This window comes from Ochotona princeps, chromosome 14, assembly GCF_030435755.1.
Source record: "Ochotona princeps isolate mOchPri1 chromosome 14, mOchPri1.hap1, whole genome shotgun sequence".
Taxonomy (NCBI): domain Eukaryota; kingdom Metazoa; phylum Chordata; class Mammalia; order Lagomorpha; family Ochotonidae; genus Ochotona; species Ochotona princeps.
The window spans coordinates 48,848,624-48,865,361 of NC_080845.1; the positions used below are offsets into that span (position 1 = coordinate 48,848,624).

General features: G+C 37.6%; 1 protein-coding gene across 5 annotated transcripts in view; it reads left to right on the plus strand.

Moving 5' to 3' along the window:
- MPDZ (multiple PDZ domain crumbs cell polarity complex component) overlaps positions 1–10,642 on the plus strand; it is a 153,911-nt gene extending 143,269 nt beyond the window's left edge. For all 5 annotated transcript variants that reach the window (XM_058672357.1, XM_058672353.1, XM_058672355.1 and 2 more), the window contains 8 exons: positions 2,647–2,733; positions 3,575–3,665; positions 4,558–4,601; positions 5,417–5,539; positions 6,776–6,880; positions 7,373–7,485; positions 8,263–8,386; positions 10,246–10,642. In XM_058672357.1, the coding sequence (XP_058528340.1) occupies positions 2,647–2,733; positions 3,575–3,665; positions 4,558–4,601; positions 5,417–5,539; positions 6,776–6,880; positions 7,373–7,485; positions 8,263–8,386; positions 10,246–10,392 (834 nt within the window). In that variant the 3' untranslated portion in view covers positions 10,393–10,642. The remainder of the gene's footprint in view (positions 1–2,646; positions 2,734–3,574; positions 3,666–4,557; positions 4,602–5,416; positions 5,540–6,775; positions 6,881–7,372; positions 7,486–8,262; positions 8,387–10,245) is intronic.
- Positions 10,643–16,738: the final 6,096 nt, after the last annotated feature.

The window sequence follows — 16,738 nt, forward strand, 5'->3', positions numbered from 1 at the left end:
ATGTTCTCTATTTCTGTATTTCTGATTTCTAGAGGGGATTTGCATTGCTGTAAGTAAATAAAAGACAGTATTTATTCAGTTGTTCTCCTTTACTTCGCATGTATTTTGTGTCGTAAAAGGATGTGGTTCAATACTGACTAGAAGGTCATCATCAGCACCTGGCATTTCATGCGTACGCGTTATCATGAACCTACGTGATAGTACCCAGTCACAGAACTGTCAGAGGTCAAGTGTACTCTTAGGAGCCTCTCAGTGGCTGGGCGTTAGGAAAGGAATTTGAAGTGAGGCTGCCTTAGCCACTGTGGTTTAAATGGGATCCTATCTGTGAATTTGTGTATAAATTTGGTAATTAATACTATCATTTCTAATTGCAGTTGTCAGAAACATAAATTCTTTAAGGAAGTTTTTTTTGGTAGCTAAATTAAGACAATGGCTTGTTCTGTAAATTTTGGACAGAATATCTGTAAACTAATATGAATAATTTTAAATCAATTTAGACCAGCCATTGAAAAACCCCTTGACAGAACAAGCAGAAATGAGTCCATATCTGTGTAGCAAACATACCTGCTGCTAAGGTTGTCCGTTGCCATTGTATCCATGTAATAATTTTCATTTTAAAATGTTACATGTAATATACAAAAAACTTCATGTAGATAAAGTTCATTCATTAATAATAGAAAAATGATAAACAACAGTGTTGACAAGAGCTATGTAAACTTTGGTTTACACAGACACATGGTAAACACGATGTGCGTTGAAATAATATACAGGACACTTACATTAACTCGAAAAAAATGCAGTCAGTAGAAAATAAAAGACAAAAATGTATTTATGATGTAGATTTAGCTGTGTAAAGTAACATCTTACTTTTTTTCATAATAATATAACTATTGTAATAATGATGTATTTTTCCTTTTGAATTTTTTAAATTTAAATATTTCTTTAACTTTATTTATTTGAAAGGCAGAGTGATGGAGAGGGAGAGAGAGAACAAGTGGCAGAGAGTTCTCCATCTGTTCCCATCAAAGTGACTCCACGGCCAGGGCTGGTCCAGGCCAAAGCCAGAACCCTGGAAGTCTGCAGTGTGAGTTGCAGGGGCCTGTACATTTGGGCCATTTTCTGCTGCGTATAGGCTCATTACCAGGGAGCTGGATCAGAATGGAGCAGTCAAGACTCCAGTGGCACTCACAGCGGATGACAGCATCACAGATTGTGACTTAGTTTGCTGAGCCACAGCAAGGACCCCATAAATAAATCTTTAATAAAAAAAGATATATGTTATAGATAGATAAGTTATAATGTTATATTTATAAAATATACATTAATTAACATGTGTATTTATTAATCTCTATGATTATAAACACTCAAAGTATAAAATAGGTTCATGAAAAGTCTGATAAGTTGCTGGCCTTTCTAAATCCCAGGTCAGCCAAACATATCAATATATGGATAGCGTTTTTTAACCTTTAACTGTTAGGTTCACGGTTAACAAGTTTAAGAGTAACAAACCCATGAGTAGCAGCATAATAATATCAATGCCCTATATTTATGTTAATACTACTTTACAATGAACACTGCCCTAAGCGTTGCACATACATTATCACAACACTCTGTGGTGCTGTATCAATCCAAAAGTAGAGTAAGACAGAAGTTAGACCTTGATTCTGATGAGTAGCTGATAAATGACTGAATGTAAATGTAAACCAGTGTGTCCAATGCCAAAAACCTGGTGTCTCAAACATTTCCTGTGCTGCTTCCATATGTCACATAGAGTATTTCTTTCATGTCTGTGGTTTATTTGCACAGGGCTACAATGAAATTGTAGGGAAGACAGAGAGATAAATAAGAGAAGAGGGAGAGGGAAACAGAGACACATATGAATGTCCCATCCACTGATTCACCCTCCAAATCCCTGAAGGAGTTGGCTCAGGACCAGGCCAGTACCCAGATCCAGGAACTCCATCTGGGTCTCCCAGTAGGATGACGGGGAACCCGAAAACCTGAGTCATCACTTACTGCCTTTTGGGTTCATTAGAAGGAAACTGGATCTGAAGTGCAGTCACCTGGACGCAAACCAGCCACTCTGATAGGGGATGTTAACACCCCACGCAGAGGCTTAACCCCTTTCATCAAAACACCTAATCAGCAATATTATTTGCGTATTATGTGATTGGTCTACTTGAACACACGATAGCCATGAGAGTTTGCCCAATTATCTAAATACTTCTTACATGAAAGGCCTTGAGCTGGTTGTGGTAGAGGTGGTTTTATTGTTTCTGTTGAGCTTTTTTTTTTTTTAATTTCTGAGTTATTTGTTTTATTTAGTTTTACAAAGTCAGTATATTTCATGAAGTAGGTGCTCACTTCTCAACTTTCTTTTGCCTTGGTAGAAATAGTCTGCACGTAAATCATGAAATGATATGCCAAAAACTTGAGCTTGCTGTTACTGCTTGTTCCTGCTGTTTTTTATGTTTTTCAAGATGTTTTCAAAAGCCATTTTGCAAAGGGTTGGAGCTATCCATGACTGTGGAAATTCTATAAAAACGATTCTTTTCAGAGACTTAGCTTTTGAAGAACAAAATGTATTTCTACAGATAATTATACCCTTTTTATTTTAACATTTCCATGAAACAACCATTTTCCCAGTGTTCCCTAGGCACAGTAACCTTGGAAGTTGGAAGAATCAAAACTGGCCCATTTCATTCAGAGCGGAGACCTTCTCAAAGCAGCCAGGTGGGTAGCTGAGTGATGCAGCCCACATGGCGAAAGGAATTCAGGGCTGGCTGTTGGTGCTGTTCTGCCCAGGGCCATGCACACAAGTCTAGCCTTCTGGCCTGTGCTGGAGTGACTGGGATGCAGAATTTTAGATAGAGAAGAAGAGAGGATGCAGGTAGCAACCAAACCAGGCATAACCTGAAGCAGTTTATAAATCATTTCAAGGAACTTGATTTCAAACATTCTTTTTTGGTGATGTGATTCTTTGTCCACAATCTCAAAGGGGAATGACCCAATATATGTTAAACCAAGGTAACATTTTTAGTATTTTGTAATAAACATTCATCAGTACTCAAATGGAAATTAAAACAGAATGTTATTTACTCATTCCCATGGATAAATCCATGATGTTAGAATATTGCAAGATTCCTGGCAAGCCTCTCTCCTCAGTCTTGCCTTCTGATGACAGAGCCCATTTTCATCAGTCTGTGATTAAAGATCGCCTTCTTTCTTAATTACTAACATTTGCTTCCTGCTAACTGGCCCTAATTCTACAGTTTTTGTTGAAGTCCAAATCTCTGTATCACTGCAGTCGTTTAAAATGCGTTAGCTGCAATACATTTCTTTTAGCTTTTGTAACTTCGATTAATTTTATATTGCTTCACAACTTCCTTCTTTAAAATCAAAACAAAAATCAATAGAAACTGTGGTTAAATTGCCATTCAAATTATCAAACGCCACTATTGCTTAAACAGGTTAGATACCCTGAAAGAACTTAATTGTGATATAACAAAAAAAGTAATATTTAGGGGACAAATTATCCTTTGAACACTTCCTAACGTAAGTGCTGTATTTGTAGGTGAGTGAAGGCAGCCTGTCATCTTTCACTTTGCCTCTTTCTGGAACCAGTACAACTGAGTCTCTGGAAAGTAGCTCCAAGAAGAATGCATGTAAGACTGGTTTAACCTTTTGGATACAATTTGTTGGTTTGAATGTTGAATGTTGATAGACTTCTTTTGTATCTCGAGAGCTCTTGTCATTACCCCGATCGCATCACATCATGCCCACATCCTAATCGGGATATAAAATGTGTGCTGACAAAAATTGTGTGCAGCATAAAACTGCACTTATGGTAGTTTTTCTCCTGTGATATTTACAGGATACACTAAACATTAGACTCAAGATTCTATGATTCCTTTTGTACTAAGCAGGCTGGTATATTTGAGTTTACTTTCTTCTGTTTAATGTAACACCAGTAAATCAGAAGTTGTCACTAAGTGAAGCCTTCATTTTCCATTAAGAGTGCAAAAATTATGAGAAAATGAATGTGATCCTCCTGTGTTTTAATTACATGAAATCATGATGCAGAGGGGTTCTTGGCTTGGTACATTGGTTGAGAGTTATTCAAAATGAAGAAACTAACCATATGGCAGTCTCTGTTTGCAATGTGACTAATATTCTAGAAATTTAGGCACTTAAGACCAGGGATTTTTTTTAATGCATCCATGATTTTATTCCTCTCAGCTGTGCACATGTGTCTTTCTATCCAAAGCACATTCTGTCCTTGACACATTCAAAGTGGATTACACAGTTTGTATAATCAGTGCTTAAAATGAGAAGGGAGAAGTGGGATGGTATGTGTGTTTTTCCAACTGAGGAAATGAAGAGTGCCTGTGTGATTCAAATCTAATCATAGGTACTGCTGGTACCTTTGAGCTATTCATTTAAAAAACCATACAAAGAATGCACTCACTTAATCCCATTCATTTCCATCTGTTGGCTAAAAATTTAATAAACATATGAAGTGCTCTACTAATATATATGAATATTTTTGCTTTACAGTAGCATCTGAAATACAGGGATTAAGAACAGTTGAAATAAAAAAGGTAAGCTTAGGGGAAACAAACAATGTAAACTTTTGGATTTTTGTAGCATCTTCATTTTTCCTGTTAACTCTATTACATTATAGGACCCATCTGAAAATAAAAATGTAGTGCTTACCGTAGTTATACACAATGTTCTTGGCTGAATTCCCTAGTCATAGTACCTCATTTGAAAAACATCTCTTTATACATTCTATGTTATGTTTGAATGTATTATTGTATATTCATCTGACTTGCCAAAATTGTCATCAACATGGGCTACACAAAATTGTCTCCTGCCTGACTCTGTTACTGAGAATTGAGCCTACCCTTTCAATAGACACTTCCTAGTTCTTCTAAACATTTCTACACATCTGTGCCCAAGAAAGAAGATAAAAGCAGAGGCAGTTTGTTGGTGCTTTGCCATGTGCTCAACACCCTTAGACACATCATATCATCATGCCATTTAATATTCATTGCAGCCTCCTGTGTCAGAAGCACTGTTATCTCCATCTTGGAAATGAAGACTTTGGGATTTACTGAGAAGGGTGGACTTTTTAAGTGTGGGAACATGTGTGATTCTGAAAATTGTGATCATCTCACTGTATGGTTTTCATTTAACATGTCTTGATTGCTTTTACCTCCTGAATTAATGCTTTTTTTGGTCCCCCTAAGCCACTCAAAGAATCGGCATCAAAAGTTAGTGCTGTTCTCTAAAGCTTCATTTTCCACTCTCACAGAGTCTCTGAACTGATGTAGAATATCGTGCCAAGAAATACAGAGATGGTCAACCAAAAAAAAATCACTTCAGTTAACATTTTTTCTCTGTCCCATGGCAGGGCCTAACAGACTCTTTGGGAATCAGCATTGCTGGGGGAGTAGGCAGCCCGCTGGGTGATGTTCCCATATTTATTGCCATGATGCATCCAAATGGAGTTGCAGCTCAGACTCAGAAACTCAGAGTAAGTTTCACCAAGAGCCACACTAGCTCTAGCAAATCTAGCCAAAGTTTTTTATAAACCCTGTGAATCTGGCCGCCTGTTGCTAGGCAGTTTTAAATGTCTGTATCTGCTTTTAAATCAGCCTCTTCAGCCACAGAGAGACTTCCTTTAAGTAAAAGATAAAGAATGTGAAAGGAGAGGAGAAAGTGAGGCTGTTAAGCACCGATTTGCAAGTAAATAACAAGGGAAATCTTCAGTTGACTCCTGAGTGTTGGAAGCTCCAACACTCCAACACTCTAACACTGAAGTGCATCGTCAAAGCATTTCAGAACTTTAGAATGAAGTAAAGCTTTTCCTTTATATGTTTAATTGATTTAAATGACGGGTTTTATTATTTTTGCATTTGTCTATAGATTTTTGCAGAAATTTAATGTAAATATGACTTACCATGTTGTCAAACCATACCAAACTTGCTTCAAAGAACTTTGGTATTGAACCAGCTCTGAAATCATGGGAGTATGCTATGAAAGCCACTCAGTCTCCCTATGGTAACAACTCTGGGCCCTCATGCTGATAATACGGTTTCTGAGCAGCACCGTATCTTTAAATCGCATCTATGTTGGGAACAGTTCATCTCTTTTGATATCTGAATTTATGCCTGACACTTAAAAACTGATTACACAAAGAACAGAGGCCAGCTCAGCACACATCCCTCCAAGGATAGATATTGAATATTTCAGGCTTTGTGGGACGCACAAGTCTCTGTTGCAATTACCCAGCTCTGCCCCGTGAAAGCAGCCAAAAACACTGTGGCTGTCTTCCAGCCAGACTTTATTAACCAAAACAGGCCATGGGCCAGATCTGGCCCCATGGGCTTTAGTTTGCCAGTCCCTGACTCAGAGTTGTATCCAATGATTATAATAATAGTGTCCAGGGAAACTCAGATTTCCAAATGATATCAATATTTTATTCTTTTATTAGAAAGTAATCTCTTACTCAGAAAAAGGGGAGAGTACTTTTCTGGCTCTGCCTTCTCCTGGCCTTGATGCCGTGGAACTCAGTCATGGTGGGCAAGTTATCTGGGTAGTTACATATACTTGCCCTTATTGAACAAAATGGTTTCCTTCATTGTGTTTCTCTGGATGGTGGTGATGGGTGCGTCTGTGACATGGAAGGTGGGCAAGGAAAAGACTGCTCAGGTCTTAGGAGTGCCACTCTAGATGGCTGTTGTAGCAGATGGCTCCCTCTCTGTTGCAGGTGGGGGATAGGATTGTCTCTATCTGTGGCACATCTACAGAAGGGATGACTCACACCCAAGCAGTCACCTTACTGAAAAATGCCTCGGGCTCAATTGAAATGCAGGTAAACATTTTCTCCCAGAGTCTGATCATAGAGCTTGAAAACACATGACTATTGATGTTGAAGTTATAACAATGATTAATCGCCCTGCTATTACTTAATATCTCCCTTGAATATGAATGGTTACTTGGAGAGTTCTAAAACATAGGAGTGAAATGTTTCATAACATTTTTTGTGAATCATTTTTTGTTCCAGCTATCTATGTAAGAAATAATAAAGTGCCTCAACAATGAATGATTTCCAAGAGCTTTAAAAAAATAATTGTATGTAAGTCCATATTTTAGTGGCATCAAAGAACTTTCTATAATTCAGTTTGCAAGAATATTTTTTACTGTCAGGACAGTTATGAGGCCTCTGAACATTGTAAAATTGCATTCTCTGGTTATATTTTATCAAACAGAAATGATTTAATTGAAAGCAAAATGCGGTTCTCTATCCAAATGCCCAAAGTTGCCACGTGAACTGATTTTTTTCTCTTTACATTTGTGTATGCAGGTGGCTGCAGGAGGAGATGTAAGCGTGGTCACAGGGCATCAGCAGGAACCTGTCACTTGTGGCCCTCCTTTCAACGGGCTTACATCTAGCAGTATATTTCAGGATGATTTAGGGTGAGCTCATATATTTTGGTTGGTAGATCATTTGTCCTGTAGGAATCAGAGAATTATTCTCTGCCCCATGTTCCTAACACAGAGACACGCACTCTAACAGGGAAAGTATTCACTATGAAAAAAGGGCTGTCAGCTATCCATAACTGTGGCATGAGTTTAGTCAAAGGAAGATAGCTAGATGGATGGACCAGTGGCAGTGTTGGTGAACAGCGTATGTGTGACACTTTGCTTCCCATGTTTTCAGCTCTCATTCCCGGGAGAGGTATTTTAGTTTCACCATCATGTCCCTCTGTGACAGATAGTCTGACAAGTCTATTCTTTCAAAATTTTCATCATTTCTTCCTTGTTTAATATAAAACAATTCATAGTACTGGGGGTGGGGGGTTTCAAAATAAATTTTAAATAATTTGATGTAGCTGCTTGTAAATAATTTTTCTGTTTGAGATCAGGAATTTTCTGATATAAGGCTTACTCTGGGTCTTGTGAACTTCGGCCGTCTCACTTCTGCACACAGTTAGAACATACCATGAATATGTGAGTTTATAGGAACCATGGGTAATAGAAATAGAGTGCTAATTGGGACCTCATTAGTTTATAAAAATTTAAAACTCAGCATTCACTGACAGTGGAACCGTCTCAGAAATGTACTTGTAATCAGTAACAGAGAATTATGCTAACTCTCAGCAGATGTCACATAGACTAAATTACAGAATTTCAAAGATATGTTTATGCTTGAAAACAAAACCCACACCTCTTTTTCCCTTCTCTTTACTATAGACCACCCCAGTGCAAATCTATTACCTTGGACCGAGGGCCAGATGGCCTAGGCTTCAGTATAGTAGGGGGCTACAGCAGCCCTCACGGAGACTTACCCATTTACGTTAAAACCGTGTTTGCAAAGGTAAGCTTGCACATTCTAACCACCTCCTTTGCTCTGAAGCATTCATTAATAGTGGTCAGCAGCTGGCTTATTAGTTTATGGCCTGAGGTAATGCCAAATGGTTAACAGTTGATCATTTTCTTTCGAAACTCCCTACAGGAACAGGTCATTAAATATTTTTCTCCAATTTGTGGTTTAGTCATGTTTAAAGGAAAATGGGCTCAAATTGAAGCTCCATGGAAACTCATGGTAATATATATAAAACTAGTAATGAACTTTGTGGTTAGGAAAGCCCATTGTTTTCCTTTGAATGCAAGTTGCACGTGAGTGTGTTGAAAACGGGACCTTTTAAATAGGCATGCGATAGAGCACTGGAGTTCCTTTCTCATTGAACTTTTATTGTTGTAAAATATAAAATAGGCAAAGCAATGCACATAAAATACAAATGCAAGTTAACCAATCTGGCATTTATTTTACAAGTCTACTTACACTGAATACAATAGAAATCTAGACAGTAAAATATTTGAGGGATATGATCTGCTTTATCATCTGCAGTTAACTATTTGTAATCATCTAATCAGGTTTTTAAAAAGAATATTAATTATATACAAATATAATCAAATAGTAGTAAGTTTTTCTAACTTGAGAATAGTTAGAATAGAAATAAAGATATTGTAACATCAGTGGACTTATTAAAACAATTTGGATCCACATAAATACTGCTATTATGTTTTTAAGACATTTTCCCAGGAGCTACAAAAGTGGACAACTTGTCCACAGGAGAAAATTCAGAATTTCAAAATTTTATAATGTCAGGAATAAGATAAACATGTCCAGTGAGTTATTGTAGGAGTTTTATAATGGTCCCCTCATCTTATAGAAGGAAAAAATATTCCTTCATTTTATGGAAGTGTCATTGTATTTTGGGGGTAAAGTTATTATTTCTAACCAATTTAAAGTGCTACAGCTAAAGCAAGCTTGCTATAGACTTAACTTATGAGTTTTTTTTTTTCCCAAGCTATTGGTATATCCAAAAATACAAACAGCATTTGCCAGTGAATAGAAAAGTCACACAGTCCTTTTCCTCAGCCTAGGAACAATTTATTTAAGGCACGCTAGTTAGAACATATTTTAGGAATTTCATCATTATAGATTCCTCATTAACTTTTTCATATTTTTAATCTTAGATATTTAATTGCATAATTGTCTCCTATAGGCATGCCTTAAGATGTGGTTCTTTTTCAAACAGCAATGTCTGTGTTTAATCTTCATCATTTAGGCCCCATAGGAATATGAAGCATCCATCTACCCTTGGGAAGTAAAAACCAAGAGAGCTGAAACAGCCTTTTCAAAGCCAGAGAAAAAAAATTAGATTAACAGTGGGTTCTAAATTCAGTACTTATATCTATCCTCGCTCCAGTCAGCATGCAAGTGGGTTGTTTGCTTCTGCAAAACCATGGGCTTCATGGTTCTCCTGACCTTGTCCTATAAAACTGCTTTTGTTCTTTTATAATCCTTTGTCCTCTGCGTGTTTTCTTTGTATGGTAGAAGATCCTGGAATCTATACAATCTTTGCTCATAGGCAAGTTCCCAAATATTATTTATTAATTTGAGTTCCCACCAACTTGCTGTGCTGAACAGCCAAAAAACCATGTAGCTCAGGAATTGACTGCAGAATTCTCTGTTCCATTGGAATCTCAGTGCTGAGCCTCTAGGGAAAATGGGCTGGCTTGAGAGTAGGCGTCCTTGCTTGCTGACTCTGGAGCACCCAGGGAACGTCAGGAGGACTGTGTATACACACGGAGTAAGTTACCTTCTGCTCTTGAGTCTTCTGCACAGCAACATTTGGGGGAAGTAACCAGACTACATTCCAATTGCAGGGAGCAGCCTCTGAAGATGGGCGCCTCAAAAGGGGTGACCAGATCATCGCTGTCAACGGGCAGAGTCTGGAGGGGGTCACCCACGAAGAAGCTGTTGCCATCCTTAAACGGACAAAAGGCTCTGTCACATTGATGGTTCTCTCCTGAGTTGGTTGCCGGAAGGGGCCCAAGCCCCAGCCTCTCATCTCTTCGCACTGCACAGAGCAAGGAGTACATTCTATCAAGGACTTTTCCCTTGCTGTATTGCTGGACTTTTCAAAATCGTAAGGGGGTGGTAAATAACATGTCATGTTGTTTTTCTCATATGACAGTGGTTTTCTTGCTGAGGTCCTAATATCTTCTTTCTTTCCCCCCTGCATTTTGTGAACCTGAAGTCAGAAGGGATATTTTTACATAGATAAATCTAGAGTTCTTTTGGCCGGGGGGAAGATATATATAGAAGGCTTTATCATCAGATGGGAAAAAGTTCTAATGTGTTAAGAAAAATAAGTGTAAAACTAACCACAGAGCTGTGTAATTAGGTAAGAAACAAAATGCGAAATAAAGAATAGAATCTTGGAATTTTTCATAAACATGCTTCAATCCATCTTCTTGGTAGTCCATCTCCTCTGCACCACTCTAAAAAGAATAATATTTGTCTTGGAAAGCTATTAAAACACCTTCAGTGTTTATAGTGCATATTAATAATTATACCTTCTCAATTCTAATATATACACAATTTTCTTGACAAAATTGCATTATGCTACTGAGTTAACAGCAAGTACATATATAAAGTGACTTCCCTAAGCTTTGTAAAGAAATCATACATAATGTACATCTTGATGTTGGTTTTAAGGTTCTGACTTTTTATAAAATATTTTCATGTTACTGTAAGTAAGACAAAGATAGCACCCCCATGTTGTCGATGGATTTTCTGGAAAGCCATAAGGCTGGTTATTGAAACACATGGAAGACTTCAAGAATCTTTTAGTGCTGCTTTAACAGTGGATGCAATATGGAAACTATGTTGGTATGCTGTCTAATTGGCTTTCAATTAGTATTAATCTTAATGACAGAGAAAAAAGCAATGTGTTTGTAATTATTTTGGTTGCATGCCATTAGTAAATTGATAGAAAAAGTAAGAGGATTAGCATAACTTTATTTCATTGCCTTATATTAACATCTTATAATACAATAGTTTAAGACGAAGGGAAGCAGATGGAATTGTTTATTGGGACAACTGGTGAGGAATTATCATGTGTTCACTCCCATTTTAGAGCGTGAAATTCCTACATTAGAATATATAGTCACTTTAAATATTATCTATATTTGTAACAGAAGTAGTGTACAGATATTTTATTACAGCGTTTCTGTGTAAATGAAGAATTAAAGTGAATAAATAAGAAGTTTCAGTGGAGCACAGATAAAGAAATGGTTGTGTTTTTTTGTTCTTTTTACTACCAAAAGGCTTTGTTGTATTGTTTGAGATTTACAATTTAAACTGGTTTTTATCATGTCTAACGGCACATATGGTGTCCATAGTTACAAGTAGAGGAACTTCGGATGGCATCTTTATGAAAAGCTCAGTATTTTTTACCTCTACAACTTTTTTTCTGATTTGAAGGGCTCATAAATTCTCCCTGAGCCGAGGAAGTTGTGTTCATGGGAAGAGAAATGTGCTGCCTGATTCTTTCCCTCGGTGTTGCCACTGCAATGCTACCACCATTGATTCTTTGGGAGACTCAGGTGCTACAATGTTTTCGGATTGGAAAAAGTCATAATAAAATTGTTTTTGTTAATAGAATTGAAAAATGTGTTTTGAATATTTAGCAAAGAATTTGTACCTTTCTACAAGGTCTGCCCCAAATGAGTGTGCCTCCCCTGAAATTCACTTCATCTGTAAAGCAATAGGCTATGTCTAAGCTTCTACTTCATTCTGAACTGTAAAAATTCCATGATTCTTTTAACAAGTGTGTGAGTGGGTAAAACTACATATTGCAACAATTTTGCAAGACCGCATTGCAACCATCATTGTAAATTGAGGTGTTTGATGTAACAAAATTTATTTTATTATCACAGTGACACATCCAGCTTCATAGTCATCACACAGTGGCCTTGATGATTTGTCAGAATCATTTCATGGCAGGCTGCTGGAAGCTGAATTGCCCTCTGTAGAAGTTTAAACCAGTACATTTGGAGAACATAGCACATCAGAGCGTAGGAAGGTAGGCAACCACCTGTTGAAGCTTGACGTTACAGGTAGGAGTGCTACCATTGAGAGCAGACTGGAAAGTGGCTCTCCTAGCTTCAGCAGTACCCTTGCCCACATATTAATGTCCACATGGGTCTGCTTAGTTGTAACTGGTAAAATCATATGGAAAGAATAGGCCCTGTCTTGTCACTGGTTTCCATAGAAGAAAACCATGTTCAGACCCAGAAAGGGAGCTAAGTGAACGCGTGAAGTTGAAGGCAAAACAAACCAGAGAACACCTTGCCACCAGGAGCTGAAAAGCAAAGGAAGATTTTTCCTTAGCTTTCCAGGAGGAGCTTAGCTTAGTTGACACCTGAATTTTTAGCCTTCTGCCTCCAAAACTGAAAGAGAATAAGGTCCTGTTGTTTTAAGTCACCCAGTTTTTTAGTACTTTGGTACAGAAGTTCTGGAAACACTGGAGTATTTTGATGAAATTTGTATATCGTCAGCTACTATCTTTTCATCTACCTCATAGGAGACGCTGTATGAATTGTTTATTTATCAGTGTCAAAGCACATAAAAGAAAAAATGGAGGGAGGGAAGAAGGAAGGTCAAGCTTGGAAGGTGAAGAACAGATCCATCAGCGCTGGGGAGAAGTAACACAGCCTTATGCTTTCCTCACTATTATTTTCTGAAATTGTTGAGGGTTCTCTCCAGTATAAAGACAGACAAGTGTTGGTGTCATGTACCACTCAAGACAATGTGTGGTCCCTACTGGTTTCGGTATCATTGCCCTATTTAAATCATAATGAACATGCCACCGATTTCTGTTGTTTCTCAATGCTCCAGAAGCATAACACACAAATAACAGTGTTTCATTTCAGTTGTGCTGTGTAGTGGCAGGAGTACCAAGAAGATGTGAGAAATCAGTAGCACCCAGGCATCACAACAGTCATGGAGCTGGTACAGGAAAAACTTAAAAATCATGAGGAACAAGAAGACGAAAAGGAGGAGGTTTCTTTTTTTTTTTATCTGTTTTTGATTCAGGCTAAGAATCCTGAAAAAGCATTGTTTTTCTGCTAGAAATAAAAAAAGCCAAAGGAATCCTTCAGTCTGCTCTAAGGTACTGTGGGGTTGGTTAGATATTGACTCTAAGTGATTTAATGTCCTTTCTCTCTTGAACGGTGAGTGAGTGGAGAGGTTGAAACGATGCCCACCAGGAGACCAGCGCAAGTAGATGTTTTCTTTTTTAGTGTAAGTGTGGGAATGTCAGAACTTTCATCACCAGCTTTCAGCTGCCCTGGTGTGCTGTTTCATGTCAGTGACAGATACTCAGGAATACATTAGATTTGTGCAAAGATGTTCCTCGGATGTGCATATGGGGGACTGATGTTTAACCTTGCCACTTTCTAAATAGAGTTGTTTGTAAGACAGGATTGTCCTCTATAACCTCCAGAGGAGGGGGAAAAGGTTGGTGTCAAAATTTCCCAGTAGAAGACGATGAAAGCTAGAAAAGGAAGATGCTCTTAGAATGATGTATGCTTGACATCATGGCTTCTTTTCCCACAACAGCTGTTTCATTTATCCCATTTCAGTCTATAAAAACGTATGCTACATTATTTGTTCAAGAACTATGAAAGCTATTGTCATTTAAATACCATACATTTAATAATGGACCCTTCAAAGGAAATCTGTCTGAAGGAGTCACTTCTGTGCTAATGATCTCAGGGTTGTCTCAATGCAGCTGTCCCTTGAGGTTTCTGAGTATGATAGCATCAAAATATTGCCCTCAGCGTTGGCTAGGAGCAAGCATCGACTTCTTCACCTCAGCTGGGGTTCTGTCTTGGGAAGGTTGTGCACTAATGAATAATATATGGTCCTTTTCCCTCCACCTTCCACCTTATTATGTTTATATTTTCAGAAACACAGTTACTCTTGAAAACTATCTCCTTATTATTTCTTATTGATGTATTAGGACTTACGATTTTTCTCTAAAGGCTATCTTGGAATGTTTGACATTTGAAGTTCCACTCCCCTAACCATCCTTAATGTAAATGAACTTTAAGTTATAATTTCACCTTTTTGGATAATAAAATAGCTAATATTAACATTCCACAGAATAAGCTATGAGTAGTTTTACTTATAGAGGACACAGAGTGATAAAAAGTCAATGTTTTTAAATTGACTTCAATTTTCATTTCTCTGTAGTTGAGTCTTCTGAAAGTGGATGCCAATCAACTTATACTAAACATTCCAAAAACTCAGTTGTTTTGAAAACAGTTTTCATCGTGTTCTGTATCTCCTAAGTACACTGTTAATCAGATTTTTCTAAGTAGACTCTTATACTTAAAGGTGCTTGACATAACTATACATCAGTGCTTTAAACAGAAGGCCAAAGCACAAGATGTTAACCTCTGCCCAGGTATCAGGGTCTACCAGGCATCAGGATCTGGAGGCCCACTCTGTTAGAAACGAAGAATTGCAAATGTTAGCATGGTATTGAAAACTTAGAGGCAATTCTTTTTTGAACTTTAAGAACCAAAGACATTTTCACATTTTCATATTTTTTATTGTGATTTTAATGTGAAAGTGCTTCAACAAATTCTTGGAAACATTGCTTTGTTACATTACCTTTAGCTTGACTGTGAATTTATGAAGGCCCTAGTTTTCCAGTGCCTTATCAATGCCATCCAAAATGAAAGTCTTAGGTTGTATTCCCTCTGTGAACAAACACTGCTATACCTAAGACAGGAAGGTTTTGTTTTAGGGACGTGTGTGTGTGTGTGAGAGAGAGAGAGAGAGAAAGGCCAGTCAATCAATTTCTTTTCTTAAAAGTTACTCAGCTATGGAGGTTGCTAAAGATTTTATTTATAATAGAACGTTTTCACTAAAATAAAAATTGGGTCATCATGCCCATTGCCTCAGTTTTGGCCATCTGAGTTTACAATAAAGGACAAATGACATAAATTAATGGAGTAAAATGAATGTTGTGGTAATATTAAATAAAGCTAATGCCAGTTGCACCTGGAGGGCTACACAGATGGCAGGCATACCTAATTACTCACCCTGCTGCCTGTAAGTGCACAGATAAAATCTCTCAGCTGAGTTTAAAATATGTTCATTCATTGGCTCCAGAAAAATTTGAGTAAGGCAACACAATACACAAAAGCAGAAGCTAAAATTCAGATTCTTTAGGAAAAAAATATAATTCTAATAGTGGAATGAAATAGTCATTCACACGGTTTTAAATAATAAGTCATCATTACAGTCTTTGTCCTTTCCGTGAAAATATATCTAATCTTGCTAGAAAATGTTTGCTCTCAAGCCAGTAAGGAAGCACTTCAACGGAAGGTTATATTTTACTTAACTCTATATTAATCTAAAAATCATCTGTATAGTCCTAAACAAGTCGATTTGATTTCTCCAAGGATAAATTGGATTAATTATTGAAATTGAATATTTTTACACTTGTTCAATTCTGTAAGAAGTACTTCAGAGAAAAAAGCATGGATATAACTACATATATAGGTAATATAATTTGCTAAAGATAGTTCAGAAATGTGACTGAGCTTTTTAAAACTTTCTGTGGGTTCTCTTCATTTAAGGAATGTGCATTCCCGGAACTTCACTTGTTGCAATTGTATACCTAATGCAACTAAAAATACAATCAGCAACTTCTACTTTGAGTTGCAGAATGACTTCCTAAAGTTATATTTAATATTTATACTAATTGTTTTTCTATAGCTAGATATATGTTTGCTACCTGCTTTTTAAGCATAATGGATAAGTAAAATATGGTTCCTTTTTCAGACATGGTTACCATCAAAATCAGAAATCTAGGAGTAGGTATTTAGAACTTAGATTCCTTATCACACACGGGGTGGGTTGCCAAGGTTACGGTTTCAGCTCTGACTTCTGACTGCATCTTCTGCCTAATACATACTGTGGAAGGTCATGTTGGGCAGTGAACCATCCTTTGGGAATGCCCGCTCTACCTCTACAGCTCAACTTTCAAATTAGGAAGTCTGGGGGACTGGAGTGTGACACAGCTAGTAAAGCTGCCACCTGCAACCGTGACATCCCATATGTGTGCCTGTTTGTGTCCTGGCTGGTCCACTTCTGGTCCAGCTCCCTATGGATGACCTATGAAGAGGAGCAGAGGATGGCCCATGTGTTTGGGCCCCACCCTCATGTAGGGGATTTGGCTGAAGTTCCTGATTTCTAGGTTTGATTTGGTCCAGACCTGGCCATTGTGTACATCTAGGTGATGAACCAGTGGATGAAGATTTCTGATGGCCTCTCTCCCTGTAATTTCAACATTCG